This window comes from Microcebus murinus, chromosome 11 (genome assembly GCF_040939455.1).
Source record: "Microcebus murinus isolate Inina chromosome 11, M.murinus_Inina_mat1.0, whole genome shotgun sequence".
Classification (NCBI taxonomy): Eukaryota; Metazoa; Chordata; class Mammalia; order Primates; family Cheirogaleidae; genus Microcebus; species Microcebus murinus.
In genome coordinates, this window is record NC_134114.1 from 32,939,758 (window position 1) to 32,961,459 (window position 21,702).

The window sequence follows — 21,702 nt, forward strand, 5'->3', positions numbered from 1 at the left end:
TACTAAAAATAGAAAAAATTAGCCAGGTGTGGTGGCGCATTCCTGTAGTCCCAGCTACTCTGGAGGCTGAGGCAGATGGATCACATGACCCCAGGAGTTTGAGGTTGCTGTGAGCTAGGCTGAAGCTATGGCACTCACTCTAGACCTTAACAAAGCAAGACTCTATCTCAAAAACAAACAAACAAACAAAAACTCTCTGCTCAAAGCATGGGCAGGTATCCAGAGATAAGATTCCCCTGGAGTCAGCTGAGACTCCAGCGGGTTGGCAGTCCTGGCTTGTTTTCCCAGAGGGGAGGATTAGCCATGTCATCCTTGATCAGAAGAGTGATCAGCACCTTGAAAGCCCCAGGGGCCATTGGCTTTTACAGTCACACAGGAACGTTTACATTTAAGCTCTTAAAAATAAGAGTGAAATTCTGAAAGCTGCAGGCTGTGACTTCACTAATGTGGTAAAAACAACTGTTTTGCTGGCTGACATAAATGACTTCAATACTGTCAATGACATCTACAAACAGTATTTCAAGAGTAATTTTCCTGCAAGAGCTGCTTACCAGATTGCTGCTTTGCCCAAAGGAGGCAGAATTGAAATTGAAGCAGTAGCTGTCCAAGGACCTTTTTCACAATGCCATTACTATAAGTGGGTCCAGTGTTTAGTCCGGAATTTTATCATCTTAATTTTTATAGTTGATATAACATCTTAATTAACCTCTTAATTTTTAAAATTGATGAAAGCATAAGCTTGACTAAAATATCTGAAGTTATCATGGAAATAGCATATAAGAGGGATAGTTGAACATGAATTGAAGATTAGATAATGCATCCAGTTGCTGGTGTGTAAATTATACTTACATATACCCAAACGACTGAATGTAGGAAAGAGATACTCATTACATAGTTGCTCAAATAAATAAAAGTAAAGGGAAATAACAGGAAAGATGAGTTATTGTTTCTGAGAAATAATCAAAAGCACACCTAATCAAACTAATGATGTGAAAGTTCTAGTTCTCATGTCAGATCCGTGATTCTTTTAGGTTAGTAAAATTAAAGTATTTAAATATGAATGGTAGAGGTATAGGAGGAGGAAGTGGACCAAAATTTTATATAAATAATATTTTTCTAGTGGAAATAAAATAGACATGCATATTTCCAAAAAAAAAAAAAAATTGCCCTGAAGGAAGCTTTTATGTTTTATAGCTATAGGGCAGATTCAAATTAAAATCAGATCTAAAATGGCATCTTGTGGGTTGGAGCATCACAATATAAGTTAGACTCACAACCTCAGTGTCTCTTACTTGAAAGCATAGGCACTGATTGGGAAGGAGAGGGCTTCTAAGAACGAGGTGTATTTCTTGTGTGTGTAGCTCCAGCTTACTTTCTGAATAACCTGTAAAGCTTAGTGAGGCTCAGAGACAGGGAAGGCCCTGCAGCAACTCCAGGCTGGTGCCTAGACACCTGGGCTTTCAGACCCAGCCCATTCCTAGCGGAACTCAACCCAGCTCTCCGTGCAAGTGGGGCATTGAACATGGCAGGCCCCAGTAGGAAACCTGCAGTACAAATGCCTAGGTTTTTGGTGCAAAGCTATGTCCTCTCCTATACATGACTATTCTCCATTTGGGAAGTAGCTCTTGGCTTTTACTGGGCCCTGGTAGAGATGGAATGCCCCAAGTGACTGTGCAACCCAGGCAGCCCATCTGGACCTGGGTGTTATCGGGTCCAATGGGTTATAAAGTTGGTATTTGCGGCATTAGTCTATCATCAGTGTGGGCTCGAGCACACCTGGAGGCAGGCAAAGGGCATGGGCAAGTGACAAAAGTCTCATAGCACGCTCTCCAGCGGCATCACTAACTTTCCCTCAACCCACACCACAGTCCTTGAGTGGCATTCTCCATCACCAGCCATATTAGTTTTCTGTGGCTCCTGAAACCAATGACCACAAACTTGGTGGCTTAAAACAAGATAAATGCATTCTCTCACAGTTCTGAAGGCCGGAAGTCTGGAATCAAGGAATCAGCAGGGCCAGGCTCTCTCCGCAGGCTCTAGGGGAAAACCTTCCATGTGTCTTCCAGCTGCAGACAGCTCCAGGTGCTCCTTGGCTTATGGTGGCATCATGCCAATCTCTGCCTCCGTCTCCACATGAACTCCTCCACCCTGTGTCTCTATTTTCATCTTTTTAATCTTAGCAATTCTGATAAGTCCCTAGTAACTCTATAGGTGAAGAATCAAATACACAGCCACCTCTTCTCTTCACCCTTTATAATCCTCAAGGCCACTATGACCCTGTGTTCTTCCCAAACCTGACTTTTATCACAGATTGTGCCATTTACCTTTACTGTGGTCTGGGTCTAGCAAAGTTGGTCTTTCAGAAGCTATTTCCTCTGGCCTACCTATTCTACAAAGAAAGTTCTTTATGTCGCTGGTAGATGTTATCATGTTCTGTGAGAAAGATGAACAGAAATAGAGATAAGTCCATTCTCTGGACAGGCTGACCTCAGAGCTGCAGGGAAGCGGTAAAAGGGCATGAAAATCTTGACATTAAGAAAAGCTTGAGGCCGGGCGCGGTGGCTCACGCCTGTAATCCTAGCTCTCTGGGAGGCCGAGGCGGGCAGATCGCTCGAGGTCGGGAGTTCGAAACCAGCCTGAGCAAGAGCGAGACCCCATCTCTACTATAAATAGAAATAAACTAATTGGCCAACTAATATATATAGAAAAAATTAGCCGGGCATGGTGGCTCATGCCTGTAGTCCCAGCTACTTGGGAGGCTGAGACAGAAGGATCGCTTGAGCCCAGGAGTTTGAGGTTGCTGTGAGCTAGGCTGACGCCACGGCACTCACTCTAGCCTGGGCAACAAAGCAAGACTCTGTCTCAAAAAAAAAAAAAAAGAAAGAAAGAAAAGCTTGAAAACACTAGAGCCCAGTAACGTGGAGTTAACATAACATACTCTCCTAGGCCAGGTTTTGGCTGAGTGTAACCCTCAGCAGCCTTCAGTCTTCAGTAGAAGCTGGTTACCATAAAAGCAAATGACTGCTCTGTGGTGCCTTGTTTTCATTGTAGTTGGCCAAACAGGAGGTCACATGCCCACATGTATTTGTTTTATCAATAAATATTTATTGAATGCCTCTTATGTGCTGAACTCTGGCTGAAGGAAGAAGATGCTGCACTGTTTTGGTAGTTTATGTAGAGGTAGAATGGCAACAACATGTAGAGGGTGCAGTATGCCAGTGAATCAAATTATCGGTCAGTGAATTATGAGGAAGAGCATAAGCATGGCATTAGGTAGGATGGAATGAACTCAGAGTCTCCCAAATTTACCAGAGGGAACAATGATTTTATAATTATTTTTTAAATGTGCTAGAATTGTCAAAAGAGCATCGAGTTGGATGTGTAGTTGTAAAATGTATGCCATGGTTCTGTTTGCTTTGCGATAGTATAAAAATTCAGATCTCACAGGAATGGGTATTAATACTACATTTAGGTCATCTTTGTCCACCTTCCCTAATTTTCTAGTTAAGCTTCATATGATGAGTGAATGGAAGCATTTTGGATTGTCTGCTTGCCATCTCAATTTGGATTGGAATAGTTAGTGATCGGCTAATGATCCTACACAGAAAAATCCATGTTTCTACAAAATGGAAGATCTTTTCTAATTTAGGTTACACTGAAAACTGCAGTAGTCTTCCCATCAAAAACAGTAAATATAAAACTCACCCCAGGGTAGCCAGAACACAGAAGTAGCCATCAGAAACAGAGAGAAAGCTGAGGGGCTATGTTGATAGAAAGGCCATTGCCAACTTCTAGGTATCTAGAGGCAAACATTTTGCAGTCATAAAAGGGCAAAACCCTCCCCAGCAATACAGTTGCTATGAACTCTGTTATTTAAAACTCTTAGAACTATGGACAGTTTTAAGTGCACAAATGGAGAATTCTCTGCAATTTTTAGGAGGATCCCTTAAGACTTCAAGTAAGTGACTGAAAAGACAATAATAGTAGGAGATATAAAGAACTTGGATGGCTATCCATACCTGGGAAAGAAGTAAAGGAAGTGTAGTATAAGAAGAAGTATAGGAGGTAGTTGTATTCCTTCAGGTTTATAGTGCCTCAACAGTGAATTATACACAGCTTATTCTTAGAAAAGGATATTAAATTCTAGCGTACTATTTGGCCCTGCAGACAACAATACTGACATAGTCACAGTGGTAAAAGTGCCATTTATTGGTTGTATTGATTTTCTATTGCTGCTTAACAAATTACCACAAACTTAGTCACTTAAAACAATATCCATTTACAAGCCCACAGTCTGTAAGTCAGAAGTCCAGGTACAGTGTGATGGGGTTCTCTGCTTAGGGTCTTACAAGGCTGAAATCAAGACATTGGCAGGGCTGCTTTCCCTTTTGGAGGTTCTGTGGAAGAATCTGCTCCAAGCTCACTCTTCACTTAATCTTAGCCAAAAAGCCAAGAAGTGATCCAAGCTCATTCTTGAAGCTGGCTGTGGTAGTTTGTGGTTATAGGACTGAGGTTCCTGTTTCCTTGTTGTCTGTCAGCTGGGGGCCACTCTGAGCTCCTTGAGACTACCGCATTCCTTGCAACACAGCCCCCTCTATCTTCAAAGCCAACAATGGTATGTTGGATCTTTCTTGTGCCTTGGCTCTCTCTGATTTCCCTGTCTTGGATACCTAGACCCAGATTTAAAGGACTCCTGTGATCAAGTCACTGCTATCCAGATAATCCCTCTATCTTAAGGTCAACTGATTTGTGACCTTACCTACATAGGCAAAATACCTTCACTGCAACACCTAGATTAGTGTTTGGGAGGTTATGTGTATACCAGGGAAGGAAATTATGGAAGTCATCGTAGAATTTTTCCAATTATACATTGTTTTTTAATTTTAAAATCTGTCTTTTCTTCTAGACCAGTAGTTCTCAACTGGGGTGTGGTGAGATTTTGATGCCCCTCCCCGGGGGCATTTGTTAACAACTGGAGACATTTTTGGACATCATCTAGTAGGTAGAGGTAAGAGATACTGCTGATCCACCTACAATATATAGGAGAACACCCCCCTCCCAACAAACAATTATGCAACCCAAGAAGTTAGTAGCGCCAGGATTGAGAAACCCTGCTACTTAAAAGAAAGCATGAAAGATGATTATTATTACAGTACAGAGTTATAATTATCAACATCAGGCATGTAAATGTAGAAGTACAGCCGATGTAGCCTTGGCAACATAGCGAGACCCTGTCTCTACAAAAAATAGAAAACTTAGCCAGGTATGGTAGTGTGCACCTGTAGTCTCAGCTACTTGGGAGGCTGAGGCAGGAGGATCACTTGAGTCCAGGAGTTTGAGGCTGCAAGTGAGCTATGATGGTGCTACTTGCACTCTAAGCCTGGGTGACACTACCAGACCCTGTTTCAAAAAAAAAAAAAAAAGTATAGTTGATGGGAAACAAGATAGAAGATGGATGGATAGGAGAAAAAGGAAAAGAATATGGGGTATTATTTACATCTTACATAAAGATTAATAAATGGAAGGTGGTTATATTATTCAAAGTTACAAAGACAAAAAAAAGTAATAACACTCAAGCCCTAGGATGAGGAGGGAGATGGGAAGGAAGTAGGGAGTAATAAGGAGGCAATAGATATTGCCACAAATCAATAAACAAAAGAAATGATACTTTAAGCATTTAATTTGAAATTATGGAGGTAGTCGCTAGAACTTAAACTTTTAGAAGGGTTATGATAGGTCACCTTAAGGAAGTGTAGGTCTGGGAATATAGAGGTTAGGGTACGAGGATGCTATTTTTATTATAAATCCCTCAGTACTTTTGATTTTCTTTTATCACAAACCTGTATTACTTCAATAAAAATGTAGTTTTTTAAAAAGAAAACTTCAGGAATTAATGTGGGTAATTTTCTCATAATACAGTAACATAGTACAGTAATAGTATTTACTCATAGTATAATAATAGCACCTAGTATAGTAACAGTAATACAATGTTTTAATAAACACATGTGATAGCCTATAAAATTGAATTTCTTTAAGAATCTGATCTACTAGGTACAATATCCTCAGACAAAGTTTCAGTTATTTGTATTTTGGGTAGAATTGTCGATCTGGACTAGAAGAGACAAAATTAAAAATAATTTATTGGTTGAAAGAATTAGAGACCAATACTTTTATTTTTTATTAATGTTTGTTATTGTGATTAATTTTAAACTTGTGATTTATTTTTAAATTACTCTCATTATATTTTGTTAAATACTTTTTTTAAAAAAAGGCTTATCTCAGGCCAGGCATTGTGGCTCATGCCTGTAATCCTAGCACTCTGGGAGGCTGAGGCGGGCAGATCGCTTGAGCTCAGGAGTTTGAGACCAGCCTTAGCAAGAGCGAGACCCTGTCTCTACTATAAATAGAAAGAAATTAGCCAAAACAACTAAAAATAGAAAAAATTAGCTGGGCACGGTGGTGCATGCCTGTAGTCCCAGCTACCTGGGAGGCTGAGGCAGGAGGATGGTTTGAGCCCAGGAGTTTGAGGTTGCTGTGAACTAGGCTGACGCCACACATAGCACTCTAGCCCAGACAACAGAGTGAGACTCTGTCGCAAAAAAAAAAAAAATTGACTGGTAGTCAGAAGGTTCTGAGGAGCAAAGCAGGCATTGTTTCCCCCCAGCATCAGAATTTGTCAATACAAACAACAATAGGTACTCAAACTAGATGTTTTAAAATGATATTCAGCTTAAACTTTTTTTTTTTTTTTTTACAGAGTCTCACTCTGTTGCCCAGGCTAGAGTGCCATGGCGTCAGCCTAGCTCACAGCAACCTCCAGCTCCTGGACTCAAACCATCCTCCTGCCTCAGCCTCCCACGTAGATGGGACTACAGGCATGCGCCACCATGCCCGGTTAATTTTTTCTATTTGTAATTGTTTTGGCTAATTTCTTTTCTATTTATAGCAGAGATGGGGTCTTGCTCTTGCTCAGGCTGATCTCGAACTCCTGAGCTCAAGCAATCCTCCTGCCTTGGCTTCCCAGAGTGCTAGGATTACAGGCGTGAGCCACCGCGCCCAGCCTAAATTTTCTATTTAGAAAATAAACTCTAATGTTCATGAACTCTAAGTGACACAATAAGAAGTATACAAATTCACATAGGAAATTCTTACCAAAAATGTTAAACCTGAACCTGATCATAAGAAAACAATCAGACAAATCCAGAATGTGAAACAGATTCTGGCCTAGACTAGAAAGGGGGGGAAAAAAAGCAGAGAGATTTTCTTAGATTGAAAGATACTAAAGAAATATAACAACTGATTGCAATATGTCAACCTTGATTGCTTACTGGAGTGAAAAAAAACATAAAATTATCTGAAAATAGTTGGGGGAATTTGAATATTGACTATATATAAATATGGTAAAATTATTAATTTTTTAGGTATAAGACAATGTGATTACGTAGGAAAATGTCTTTATTCTTGGGGGATGCCAAATTATAAACCAAAAAGAAATTAAGAGTGAAGTGTCATGATGTTTGCAACTTATTTATTTTCAAATGGTTTAGCAAAAAAGTTATATATGTATATACAATATTTTAAAGATATGTACACAAAGAGAAAAGAGGGAGAGCAATGCAGCAAAATATTAACAATGATTATTTCAGAGGAAAGATATACAGGTGTTCATTGTACCATTCTTTTAATTTCTCTATAAGTTTGGAAAACTTCATAATAAAAAAGTTAGGGAAATTATATCTACATGCTCCTCTTAAAATACTATATGAAGATAAGTATCATCTTTCCATTTCATTTTTCAGTTAAGTATATATTATGGGCTACATCTTCATACTGTGCAATTATTCATTTTTAAAACCAATATTTTGTCTTGCCCTGTTGTCTGCCAATAAGGAAAATTCAGGTGATAAATTTATAACAAACCATGGCCAAGTTCACTGGAGGAATTGTCTTTGTAGATGCATTTATAAACTCTCTAATAAGGAGTTTTATGGCCATATACTCTATGTCTCCCCTGATGTGCCCTGTTATTGTTCCTTTTGTCGTGGGGTTTCTTCTTGTGGCAAAGGTTGCCTTTTCCATTTTTCTTGGCTGTTTGTGCTTTCATCCATTTTTTAATAGCATGATTGTGTGGGCTGACACAGATTCTTCTGCGCTTCACATGAAGGCTGCCAAAGAGGGAAGAAAACAAATCACTGATAGAAAATACAGATAAATAACAACTCAGTGACTTATAGGCAGCTCCCACTTTTGGACACTATATTCTTAGGGACTGAATCTTTTTTTTTGTTTGTTTTTTTGAGACAGAGTCTCTCTTAGTTGCCCAGGCTAGAGTGAGTGTCATGGCGTCATCCTAGCTCACAGCAATCTCAAACTCCTGGGCTCAAGCAATCCTGCTGCCTCAGCCTCCCAAGTAGCTGGGACTATGGGTATGTGCCACCATGCCCAACTAATGTTTTTCTATATATATTAGTTGGCCAATTAATTTCTTTCTATTTATAGTAGAGATGGGGTCTCGCTCTTGCTCAGGCTGGTTTCAAACTCCTGGCCTGGAGCAATCCTCCCGCCTCGGCCTCCCAGAGTGCTAGGATTACAGGCGTGAGCCACAGCGCCCAGCCTTAAGAGACTGAACCCTAAAGCTAAGCATCGCAAGTTTCGATTTTGACTTTACTTACTCTGCATCCTGTGGGTCCTCAGACATCAGCAGAAAGTATTAAAAGGAGATGGGGGAGGCAGAGGAGAGGGAATTGGATGAAGAGGAAGAAGGGGAGAAACAATAATAAAAACCAAGTGAAAACAACTCTCTTCTCGGACCCCAAATTTCATCCAACAAAACCAATTCATTCTCACTGCCCATCTCAAACACATCATTTCCCACGACATTTTTCTGGATCCTCTCAGCTAAATGCCGTCTTCTCTTCCCTTTGAGTCTCCATGGTGAGGGTCAGTCCATGGTGAGAGGTCACTCTTCAGGCACTTAGTTTACTCTGGCTTTTATTCGAGTACACTTGTCTCATCTCACCTATTGGAGTTATGCTCCTTGAGGGAGGAATAGTCTAGAAATGTGCTGAAAAGGCCTCATTCATAGTAGGAATTAAGCAACTCATTGTAGATACAAATTGAAAATTGTTCAAAATAAGAACAGTCTAATTTCATTTTCAACAAAACAATTAACTAAAATACTCCAGGCATTTGTTAACATTTTACTATAATATAGATCTATTCCATAGCTCAGAATTTGCTTTCATTTTCATTTTTCTATATGAAGTTTTCACACTGGGGTGGGAAAACCTTAGGGTAGTAGCCACAATTTCTGGTAACTGGAAGAATTTCTTATTACAAAAGATATTGCAACTTTTATTTTTGAGACAAGAGTCTTACTCTGTTGCACCGGCTAGAGTGCCGTGGCGTCAGCCTAGCTCACAGCAACCTCAAACTCCTGGGCTCAAGTGATCCTCCTGCCTCAGCCTACCAAGTAGCTGGGACTACAGGCATGTGCCACCATGCCCAGCTAATTTTTTCTATTTTCGAACTCCTGAGCTCAAACGATCTGCCCGCCTCGGCCTCTCAGAATGCTAGGATTACAGGCGTGAGCCACCATGCCTGGCCGGGATAGAGTTTTCTAGGCAGGCAGAGCCCATTTTGTCTCTGCTGCATCCCCAGCACATAAACCAGTGCTTGGCACATAATTGTTGATCCCTAAGTATGTGTTGAAGTCATTGAATTGAATAAGGAGGTTTATGAGTGACTCGGGAGTTCAGGCATAAGCGATGTGCTCATTTATAGCCCCCAAAAAAGTGCACCAAATGGCTCGCTAGCATCACCTGAAGCCATAAGTGGTGTTCAAACCAGCTTGCATTGATACCCCCAGTGCAATGGAGTTTTCAGAGAGCATTTTATGGTTAGTCCCAGCATCCCTTCTGAATGACCTTGGAGGTGTATAGTGTTCTGAATCAAGAGACCTGGGTTCACATACCATTTCTGCCCTTCATTAGCTATATGACACCGGGTGAACTATGCAATCTCAGACATAGCTTTTTCCTGTGTGTGAGGGGGAGATAGTTTATGTCTTCCTCACAGCAATTTGCCAGAACCCATATTTGCTAAATACTAAATGCAGTTCAGATGTTGGAGCCTCTGCAGAGATGTTAAATACATATAAATATAAAGCTTTCAATAACGGAGCGGAGCTAGGGTGTAGATGGGAGGGTCCACCATGAGCCAACACCCCAGAATCAAAAGCAGAGAAAGGCATTTGTGATTCCATTGCAGATAACACTTGTGACACGTAACACTTCCACACTTGTTTTTGAACTTTGTAAAACACTCCTGATGAATTCAGACATTAGAAATGACATCGACCCATAGACTTGCCTGGAAAAAGTTACTGTTTAAGCCATGAAATATGAGGCACCTTCTGTTTTGGGTTTTATTTTTTTTCACTCTGAATCTCCCTGGTTTTGCTTAGGAAAGTTGTGAATGCTTTCTGGTGGCTGAAGGCATGCAGCCCTAACCACAGCACAGCAGGGGGGGGGTGGGGCTAGGCGGCTGGCGTGGGGTCCAGGAGGACACCCCTGCACAGAGAGATTGTATATTTTCTCCAGGGAGCCTGGAGCCCAAAGGACAGGATAGTTACTCTCCTCTCCCTTGTGTGGATGATTATTTGTATGTTGTGTATCAAGTAAAGCCTTTGGCCAGGGAAATAATATCTGTGTAGGTTTAGACCTCCCTGCTGAAGAGCACTCACATGACAGCAGCCAAGTCACAGTCCCCATCAGCTCTCTGGATGCGACAGGAATTCACTCTTTCCAGCAGCCCTCTGGAAATATGACGTGAAACCTCAGTGCAACAGCTGGAGGCAATGGGAAGTATGGCTAAAAGAAGAAAGAAAGGAAATGTTATTATAAATCTTACAGTTTATATAAGACTGGCATGGTTCTCATTTTAAAGCTTTCGGCGAAACAGAATGTTAATCCATTCCAGCAAGGGGCAGACACTTACTGAGGGCTTTGGGAATGCAGACCTGGAGTAGGACATGAACTTTTGGAACTAAAACTGTGTCTGTGAGAGATAAAATGTAACTTTAGGCAAAGACACAAAACAAGTGAAAGAGATTTTTTTTAAAAAAAGCTGCGGACAGTGATGCTAGTTGGGTTGCAGACTAATCGCAGATGAAAGGAGTGAGGCCAACAGAGTGTTCCTCGCAGTTTGAAAGAAAGAAATCACATGGGCCCCTGAAGCAGGTTTGAAAGTTTCCCCACAGAAAGGACTTGGCTGGATCACGAAGAATTTGGATGCGTGGAGAAAAATGGAGAAGATTTGTCCAGACTCAGGGAAGTGCTTGACACATTTAGTGCATAGAGAAAAATAGGGGACACTTTGGGTGGTAATCGGAGACACGGTTCAAAAGATAGACTGAGATTACACCACTGAAGCCTTGAATGTTATTCTAAGGCGGTTTAGCTTTTATGAAATAGGGACCACTAAAGATTTGAGATAGGAGAAGGGTTTTAGAAAAATTCATTTTGCAGTAATAAGCAAGATGGATTAAAGTGGAGAGTGACTGAGACAGAAGGTCAAGTTAAGGATTGGTTTATGTTAAGGAAATAATGTCAAAACAAATATAAAAGAAAATCCAATCTCCATATGAAAACACGTACATGCAAATTCCTACATGCCACGAGCACATAGTGTTCTACTATGCTTCCCATTCCACCAAGTGGGTGCTGAATTAAAAAAAAAAAAGAAATTACAGCTAAGTGTGGCTGCAAGTAGCAGCCTCATAGTAATAGGCAGAAGTTAGCCCTTAAATCAAGGGTTAAAAGATATTGTTAGCCCCTCTACAGTAGAAGTACCTGCCTTTGGGCTAGGAGAAGACCTCTGTATCCATGCCTTGACCACATGGAAACATCAGGCCTACTCACAGCTTTGGAATAGAAAAGGAGCTGAATATGAAATTGAAACTATCTATTGACTCACCAGATCTCTGGGCATCAAAAGTTTTTATTATCATTCATTCATTCATTCACTTATTCATTCAATTATTCAACAAATATTTATTGAGCAGTTAAAATATTTCAGGTACAATGCTAGTCACTGGGGGATACAAAAAATAAAACAATATGTCCCTGTCCTCAAGGGGCTATAGTAGAGGAGACAAATTTGGAACTAAATGCTCAGAATATAACTCCATTGGCCCCCCATAATTGTAATTCTGGAATTCTGACCTTCAAAAAGACTCATGTGAGTCATAAGGACAGGTACACAGTTGTTCACTATAGCAAAACATTAGAGACATCTAAATGTCTACCAAAATAAGACAAAAGCTGTCACAAGAGACAAAGAAGGTCATTACATACTGATAAAAGAGTCAATTCCACAACAAGATATAATAATTACATATATATGCACCCAACATCAGAGTACCTCAATATCTAAAGCAAACATTTAACAGACCTAAAGGGAGAAATAGATGGCGATACAAGTGCTGTCTTCTAGACAGCAGTGTCGTTAGTCTCCTCAAATACTTCACTTTCAGTAATGTGAAAGTTTATCCAGACAGAAAATTAATAAGGACACAACAGACTTGAACAACACTCTAGAGCAAATGAACCTTACAGACATGCAGAACATTTCACCCAACAGCAGCAGAATACACATTCTTTCCGAGTGCACATGGAACATTTTCCAGGATAGATCATATGTTAGGTCACAAAACAAGTCTTTTTTTTTTTGTTTTGTTTTGTTTTTTTTAAAACAAGTCTTAATACATTCAAGAAGACTGAAGTAATTCCAAGTATCTTCTATGAACACAATGGAATGAAACTAGAAATTACTAACAAAAGGAAAATGGGAAAACCCACTGTGGAGAAAAATCTAACCCACCGTTCTGCTTCTGTAAATTCCGCTCGCTCAACCCTACTCCCTCCCCTCGCTGGCGCTGCTCGCTCAACCCTACTCCTTCCCCAGCCGGCGCCACTCTGTAACTCCCCAGCCTTTAGTCCTTGGAAACTACTGACCAAGATTAGAAATTCCCGACATGAGCTCATCTGGTACATGTTTGTGCAAGGTCGAAGCCCATGAAACTTTCCCCCCACCCTGTGACCCCTAGCCACCTGCGTGTGGTTTCTGTCTATAAAAATCCTAAGGAAAAAAAGGTCGCGGCGGCAGCTTCCTTAGCTCGCTTGCCCCTGCGCGCGCTGGTAAATGAATCCTCATGCTATTGCATCAAGTCTCTGGACTCTGAGTTTTTTTTGAGCGGTCGTCTCTCCCCCACACGGGCTGTACATTTCTGCGGCCCAACACCACAAGTGCACGAAAATTAAACAACCCACTCTTAAATAACCATTGGGTCAAAAAAGAAATCAAAAGGGAAATTACAACATACCTCAAGACAAATGAAAACAAAAATACAACATACCAAAAGTTATGGCATGCAGCAAAAGCAGTACTAGAAGAGACGTCTATACATATATACATGGAGGAAAAGATATGGAAATATATATGCCCAAATTTATAAGCAGTGATGCATCTAGAGGGGGAAAATTGTCAATTACTATGCAATACTTGTAATTTTTTAAATCTCCAAGATTTCTTGGAAGGATACGGTGCTATGGGAATCCAACTCTGAAACATGGAAAATACAGAAATTAATTCCACTTAAGGAAGAAGGGTAAGCACCAGAGGACAGGAAGTTTGCACTCATATTTAAAGGAGTCAGAACTCACCTAACTGAGAAGGAGACTGGAACATACCAACCAGGAGGAACTACATAGAGCACTGAGGTAGAAGCGAACAGAATGCTTGTATGGATTGTGTAGCTCACAGAATCTGAGGTCAAACCCATGGAACCTGGTATCTATTGGCCCACCATAATTGTACTTCTGGAATTCTGACCTTCAAAAAGACTCACACAAGTCACAAGAATAGGTACACAGCTGTTGACTATAGCAAAACATTACAGACCATCTAAATGTCTACCAAAATATGTTTAACCTGGCAAGATTCTTATCACCAATGGTGCAGGAGGTGCTGGGCTGAGCGCACAGGAAGTTAGGCAATGAAGAATGTAAATGGAATAGTTTGGAAGATAACATCACCCCCTAGAGGTTCTCTCGTGCCACCTCCTGTCAGAATATTTCGAGTTTGAAAGAATGATCAGCCACTCCCCTTGATTTCAACTGTGACTCCAGAATTTTTATAGAGGTGAGATTTCATGGTGTCAATTAGGCTGAAAAAGAGGATTATGTGACATTTCCTCAGAATTTCCATGGTTTTTATTCAGATGACACTTTTACTTGGTTGTAGAGGCTAAAGCCCACCAGCAAAGACCACCCTGGTGCTACCACTGCACGAGGCCAGGAATATCCTGGGAAATAACCTGCTTTGTTCCAGAATTGGAGTTCACACGCAAACACAGAGCTGTCTGAGGGAGTAGGGGTTCTCCCAGAGGGAAATATGTGAAAATTATTGCAAATAAGAGAGAAGTCTTGCAGAGTAGCCTTGAGAAAGTGGCAAAGTCCAGAGGTATGAAGGAGCAAGAATCTGAAGTGTACTGCAAAGCTTTACCTGATCTACCGCCAACTCCTTCCCTAACCCCCCTAGAGGTACCCATTTGCATTGGGAAGGACATGGCCCAACAGATCCACCTAGGAATTGGCTTTGAAAAGTGATGAGATCAGCAGATGCATTCCCCTGCTGGCCTAAGAAGCACGCAGTAACGTCAGTCCTCTGGAGGAAATGGGCGACCACCAGTGGGTATGGAGTGGACCCAGAGCAGCTGCCCAGCCAAGGCACCATAAAGCTACAGTTAGGGGCTCCAGTTATGAGAGAGAGACCAGTCTCCCTACCCTATCAGACCACCTTCCCCCGGCCTCTTAGAGAGAACGGATCCTTCTCTAGGACTCGCAATTTGAGAATTATCAAGAACATTTGTATTGGAGAATCCTGGGAAAACTTTGCAATTACTGCCAGGCAAGAAAATGGGGACTAAGATCGTAATTTCCATTAGTGAAGCTGAGACCATAGGGGTTCCATGGGTAGCATCTGATGTGTGTTTTCAGTGAATTGAAATCAGGATTTGAATCGGTTTGCTCTGACATTTTTCAGATTGTATCAACCTTTGCTCCATTAAAAAGGAAGACTTGCCTCTGAATAGTAAAATCTAGTAGGAGGAAAAAATTTCTAACATAAGGGAGAATGTGTCATGGGCTATGTGACAAATAGAATTAGTGTTCGGAACACTGAGAGGTAGAAGAAATAAATTATAACAGAGACTGAGGTACTTCTTTATCAAAGACGTGGCATTTGAGCTGAAGACTTGAAAAATGAATAGAATTTGAATAGGACAGTAAACGTAGAGGAAATAGTGGATGTGAAGATACAAACATGAAAAAAGACAGATTATGCAAATTTGGTTGGAATATAGAATTTACAAGTGCAAGCTGGAGGAGGACAACATAAAAAGTATTTGGGGACCAGATAACCTTATATTTTATATCAGTAACACAAGTTCAGTAATCTCTTTCTACAGAAACTTTTAAAATCAACATTTGTTCAAGCTTGAGATCCTAGTAAAAAAAAATTAAAAAAAATAAAATTGACATATGGTAATTCACCTAAACTAAGACTTTTCTGTGGAAATGGATATGTGAATAGGCAAATTATGACTTTACTACTCTTCTTTTCTCGGTAAATATTTAAACACAGGGAAAAGTACCAAGAATAATAAAAACACCTGGATATATCCATCACTCAATTTTTACTAATTGTAATGCTTTTTCATGTTTGCTTTCAGTCTTATTTTTTTAAAAACTTTCCCACTGAAACCTTTTATTCTGATTTTGTTGATGCTTAAGGAAAACAGCTTTGCCCATAACTTACTGTGGCCTGGACTGAAGATACCAACTTGTAGTTGGCCAATTAGGAAAGAGGCCAAACTGCATTCTTCTTAGGCATTCAGTTGATAAATGGCACTTGACTGATGATTTTTTTCATATAATCTTTAACAAGAACTCATAAGTCACATTGATTATGCCCCAAGAGATGAGGGACCAATGGTAATTCAGATGGGCACCCCTGAAAAGATTTGTCACTTTCCTGTCCAGTTCTAGCCAGATTTTTTTTAAAATCTTAGGGAAAGACTGAAATTCCCCACCAATCTGAGACTGTATGCGAGTTTTTACATTAACTGGAAAAAACAAGAATCCCAACATGGCACCCAAAAGACCTCCACAGATAAAATCGTTGACCAAATTAGCACTGTGAGACGTTGCAGAAGGCAAATGCTCCTTAATGGGACCTCGAAGGCCAAAAAAAAGAGACATTGCTGAGTCCATTGCGGAAAAGAATGGGCACCAAGCCTCGATAATACTCTCTAATTCATGGCATTTTAAGGCCTTGAAAGCTTGATAAGTGCTTGTAAATTTGTCATGATGCTTGTGGTCTTGAAGCAATGTCTGAACTCTTTCTAATGGAGTGAAAATTGTTTCTGTTGTCCCTGCCAGTACTGCTGCCACGCTGCGGGTTGCAAGCTCCGGAGCACTGACATGTTTGCAGAGAAGGCAGGATAAATCCTCATACAGATCAAACATAAGTGCCAGTGTGGTTGTTTTTTGCATTAACGGGGGAAGCATTAAGTTTTGATAAGATATAAGTTTTGAAATCCATCCCTCCTCAACTGAAGTATCGCATCCCGGGTTTTGATGCCATATAGCTGTTTGTTAGAGGCAAGGACCCTCAAAGACCCTCAACTCCCCTATGACTCGTCCTACACACGGACTTCGCCCTGGAAAATTCCAGCTATAGCTCCGAGAAGAATGCAGTCCATGACGTGCTGACCACGGGATGCTCCAGGGTGTGCTGACTGCAATTGTTCCCGACCACCTGCCAGGTTGGAGATGAGTAACCAGTCAAAAACAGGATACCGATAAGACGCTGATTGGGGCTGATTAACCCAGACCCAAGCCTCATCGTCACCACTCTATTTTTTTTGTTTCTACTTCCTTGTTTCTGTATGCTTATAAAACCTACTGAGAATCTAAGTAAAGCAGACCTTGACAACCATTTGCTTGGTCTCGTTTCTTTCTCTCGCTCATCTCTTTCAGGCACGGTCCCCCTCACCCCCGCGAGTAACAGAAGGTCCCGCGGGCCGGGACAGTTGTTGCGAAAAAGGACCTTCTGAACAGGAAATGTGATTGTTACATTGTTGAAAGCTGCACAGCAGCCACACAGTAATGCTTCATTTTACCAAAATTTGTAATGTGAGATGATACATCTTGTTTTGAAGATTTTAGAATTGGTGGCCTCTTTTCATGAGCTTCTGAATCCACCATGTTGCTTAAGATTTTTATTCTTCATGAATAATTGTTTTTAACTTGTAATACCATCTGAGCTTGGTGTTTTGCCAGATGACAGCTTTTTGATAACTTTCCCAATTTTTTCCATTGTTATTGGTCTGTTAGGTTCTCTCTTCTGGAGTCAATATTGATAATTAGATTTCCGTTCTCCAGGCGTCCATTTCCCCAACCCATCGCCCCGGGCGTCCTGCAAGACCGCAAGCGAGCGAGCCCGCAAGCCGGCGCCCACGCAGGCCTCAGTCTTATTTTTAAGTAATCTGTTTCCAATATTCTACTGTTATAAGGAAGGCTGAAATAACATCCTAATGATAATGAGACAATATTTATTGAGTGCTTACTTGTGCAAAGCACAAGTGTAACTGCCATATGTGAATTAATTAATTTAATCGTCGCCACAACAACATGCAGAAAGAACTATATTAATCTTCATTTAACAGATGAATAACTAATGTATAGAAAACTTACATAACTTTCCTGAGATCAAAGGACCATGAAATGGTGGGGCTAGGATTTGAATGCAGACATTCTGGCACTTTTTTAAACCTTTGACTATATTTGCTTTTTTCTACATGTCTCCTTGGGGCTTGTGAGAATTTCTCTAGGGCAGGAGTTCTCGGAACTCTGAGGTGAATCAGAATCAAACCCCTCCTCAACCTTAGGTTTTTTTATTTTTTGAGACAAAGTCTCGCTTTGTTGCCCAGGCTAGAGTGAGTACCATGGCATCAGCCTAGCTCACAGCAACCTCAAACTCCTGGGCTCAAGCAATCCTACTGCCGCAGGCTCCCAAGTAGCTGGGACTACAGGCATGCGCCACCATGCCCAACTAATTTTTTCTGTATGAATTAGTTGGCCAATTAATTTCTTTCTATTTATAGTAGAGATGGGTCTCGCTCTTGCTCAGGCTGGTTTTGAACTCCTGACCTTGAGCAATCCTCCCGCCTCTGTTGGAGACTAAGACCCTCCACATCCCAACGACTTGTCCTAAGCACAGGCCTCGCCCCAGAAAATAGCCTAAGACGAAAATAGCACCCAGCCCCCCAGCTATAGTTCCAAGAAGAATGCATTCCATGACATGCTTGCTCCAGGGCATACTACCTGCAATTGTTCCCGACCCCCTGCCAGGTTGGGGTTGAGTGATCCATCACAAACAGCTTCCGGTGCCACTGGGATGCTGATTGGGGCTGATTAGCCCACACCCAAGCCTCATCATCCTCCCACTCTATTTTTCTGTTTCTACTTCCTTGTTTCTGTATATAAAACCTACTAAAAATCCAAGTAAAGTAGACCTTGACAACCATTTGCTTGGTCTCGTTCCTTTCTCTCGCCCATCTCTTTCAGGCAAGGTCCCCCTTGACCCCTGCGAGTAACAGAAGGTCCCGCGGGCCGGGACAAGTGGCGCCCAACGTGGGGCTCGAGGTATGGACCTTTGTCGGATGACGCCGCAGCAAGCTCCTCGGCCGAGAAACCCCTAGAGAGACCTCCGTTCTGCCGCTCACAGAATCTACGGTTTGGTGAGTAGATTTTTTACATTGTCATCCCATCGAGATGGGCCATTCATTGTCTAAAGAGGCCGTTTTTATCAAGGATCTTAAGGCCTCACTCAGAGAGAGAGGAATTAGAGTTAAGAAAAGGATCTAGTAAAGTTTTTTGTGTTCATTGATCGTGCTTGTCCTTGGTTTATTATTGGTGGACCTGAGATTCACCCACACAAATGGCAAAAAGTAGGTAGAGATTTAAACGATTTACTTCTAAATCAGGGCCCAGATGCCGTCCTTGTATCTGTTTTTTCGTACTGGGGACTAATCAGAGATATTGTTGAAAGGGCAGATTCAGACCCCAATAAAAAGCAGCTGCTCTCAGTAGCAGAATTCTGCCTCCGACCCGTGTCGCGGTCCGCTTCGAGAACGTCTTTAAAGACAGCCGAAGGGCCAGCTTCTCCTAATAATTTCAAGAGACCAACATGTCCTTCCCCTTGCCCCTCAGTTTGTATTAATATGCCCCCTCCAGACCCCTCAGCTGAGCTCCAGACATCTAGAGACGAGCCCCCGATTAGTAGGCCAGACACCAAGACCCTCTATCCTCCCTTGCCCGAGGGTACAACCCCTCATGCATTTAATTACCCGGTGTTCAAGAAACAACCCCTCAGAGAGTCCCTCGACACCGCAGAGAAAGCAACCCTCGAGAAGGAAGCAGCCCGATATCACAATCCCGAATGCCCGCCTCTTGCCGCGGCACCCCATAGACCTCCTCCTTACGCGCCCCAGATTTGCGCACCTTCATTAATGCCTCCCCTTACAATGCCCTTGCTTTTGCGTGCCAAAGAAGACTTAAGTCAAAGGGTTACGCAATTAAAAGATGTTTTACAACTTCAAAAAGAGTTTGCCCAGCTTTCCAATGACTTGTCCTCCCTCCAAGATACGCTTAAAGATTCGGTTTTCATTAGCCACCCACATCATGAGACCGCCCAATCATATGCCACCTTAAATAAAAAATCCTTAAAGTCCTCCCATGAAGCCCTAGCATTCCCGGTAGTTACCAGGTCTAATAGGCAAGGAGACCTTACCGCCCCTTCTTCGAGCCAGTCCCCGCCCCAAGATTCAGATAATGAGAATACAGAAGAGAGAGAAAGGGAAAGTGAAAGTGATGACCCCCCAGAGGAGGCAGTCCCGGGGCCCACTGCAGAGCCCACTGAGTTCCGCAGACTAAAACTTAAGACTTTAAAAGAATTAAATTCTGCTGTTAGGGTGTATGGGCCCAATGCACCCTTTACCTACTCCCTCCTAGAGGCAGCCTCGGGAGGCAGCCGGAGAATGGATCAAGCTAGTACAGGCGGTTATTTCTCTTGGATAGTTCCTCTCATGGAAAGCCGATTTTCTCGACCGCTGTCAGACTATGGCTGCTAATAATTTAAAAAACCCCAATTCTGCCTCTTGGACCCTTGAAAAACTTAGCGGACAAGGGAAGTTTGCCACTGAACAGTGCCAAAGGGGACTCCCGATTGGGCTTTTGTCTCAGACCGCCGCAGCTGCTTTCGGCGCCTGGCGAACACTTCCCTCTACGGGATCTGTTCTCACTCCCCTGACAAAAATCACCCAGGGAGCTCAAGAGGGCTTTAGTGAATTTGTAGGTAGGCTTTCAGAATCTGCTGAGAGGACCCTCAGACAGGAGGATGGCAATAATAAACTCATTAAACAATTGGCCTATGAAAATGCCAACAGCACCTGTAGGGCCATCCTCAGGGGCAAACTCAAAAATAAAGACCTTAATGACATGATTAGGATGTGTAATGATGCTGACCCCTTCGCCCATAAGGTGTCGCAGGCTGTGCAGCTTGCGGTCCGGGCTGCCATTCAAGGCACTGCGGCACAGAGAGGCTGTTTTAAGTGCGGTCAGCCAGGGCACTTTGCGAGGCAATGCCCCTTGGCCACTTCCTCTGCCGACCCTAACCCTCCTAAGCCACCAGGCCTCTGTCCTCGCTGCAAGAGGGGAAATCATTGGGCCAATCAGTGCCGCTCCAAGACTGATTACCTCGGAAATCCCTTGCCCCCCCTTTCGGGAAACGGCCTGAGGGGCCAGCCCCAGGCCCCTCGTCCTATTCAATTTCAGTCGGCCTCGGGGAACAGCCGACAAGAGAATCCCCAGCCCCTAGACTCCTCCGAGCAACCACAGGGAGCGCAGGAGTGGACTTGTGTGCCTCCTCCGACACAATATTAAGACCTGAGGATGGTGTTCAAATTTTGCCTACTGGCTCCTTTGGACCCCCCCCCCCCCCCCCCGGCTAATATGTTCTTTTTTATTCTGGGCCGAGCCTCCTCTACTCTTGCAGGGCTCATAGTCCACCCCTCCATAGTAGATAGTGACTTTACAGGGGAAATTAACATCTTAGCCAGTGCGCTTACAGGCCCTGTGTGTGTCTCTAAGGGATAGCGCTTAGCTCAGGCGTTGCCCTTGCCCCTTAATACATCCTTCCCAGCCATCGCCTCTAACCGAGGTGCTTCCTGCCCTGGCTCTTCTGATCTTTATTGGATCCAAGCTATCACCAAGGAACGGCCCACCCTGCGGCTAAAATTAGATGGTAAACTTTTTGAGGGCCTTCTTGATTCTGGCACCGATTCCACAGTTATTGCCCAGGACGCCTGGCCCCAATCATGGCCACTGCAGCCTTCCGTTACGCACTTACAAGGCATAGGACAATCTAGAGATACTCTCCAGAGCTCAAAAATTTTGACATGGGAAGACTCTGAGGGAAACAAAGGCACCACTCAACCCTTTGTAGTCCCAAACCTGCCTGTTAACTTATGGGGGCGTGATATCCTTGCACAAATGAATGTCATTATGTGCAGCCCCA

General features: G+C 42.4%; 1 protein-coding gene and 2 pseudogenes across 2 annotated transcripts in view; 1 reads left to right on the top strand and 2 right to left on the bottom strand.

Moving 5' to 3' along the window:
• The first annotated feature begins 271 nt into the window (after positions 1–271).
• On the top strand, positions 272–701 carry LOC109731323 (2-iminobutanoate/2-iminopropanoate deaminase pseudogene; annotated as a pseudogene).
• Positions 702–7,512: 6,811 nt separating this feature from the next.
• Positions 7,513–21,702, bottom strand: part of CCL28 (C-C motif chemokine ligand 28) — a 32,135-nt gene continuing 17,945 nt past the window's right edge. For both annotated transcript variants that reach the window (XM_076008010.1, XM_076008009.1), the window contains exons 2-3: positions 10,745–10,871; positions 7,513–8,165 (exon numbers count right to left, since the gene is read on the bottom strand). In XM_076008010.1, coding sequence (XP_075864125.1) covers positions 7,973–8,165; positions 10,745–10,871 — 320 coding nt within the window. In that variant the 3' untranslated portion in view covers positions 7,513–7,972. The remainder of the gene's footprint in view (positions 8,166–10,744; positions 10,872–21,702) is intronic.
• LOC105867829 (mitochondrial nicotinamide adenine dinucleotide transporter SLC25A51-like) lies at positions 15,739–17,545 on the bottom strand (annotated as a pseudogene).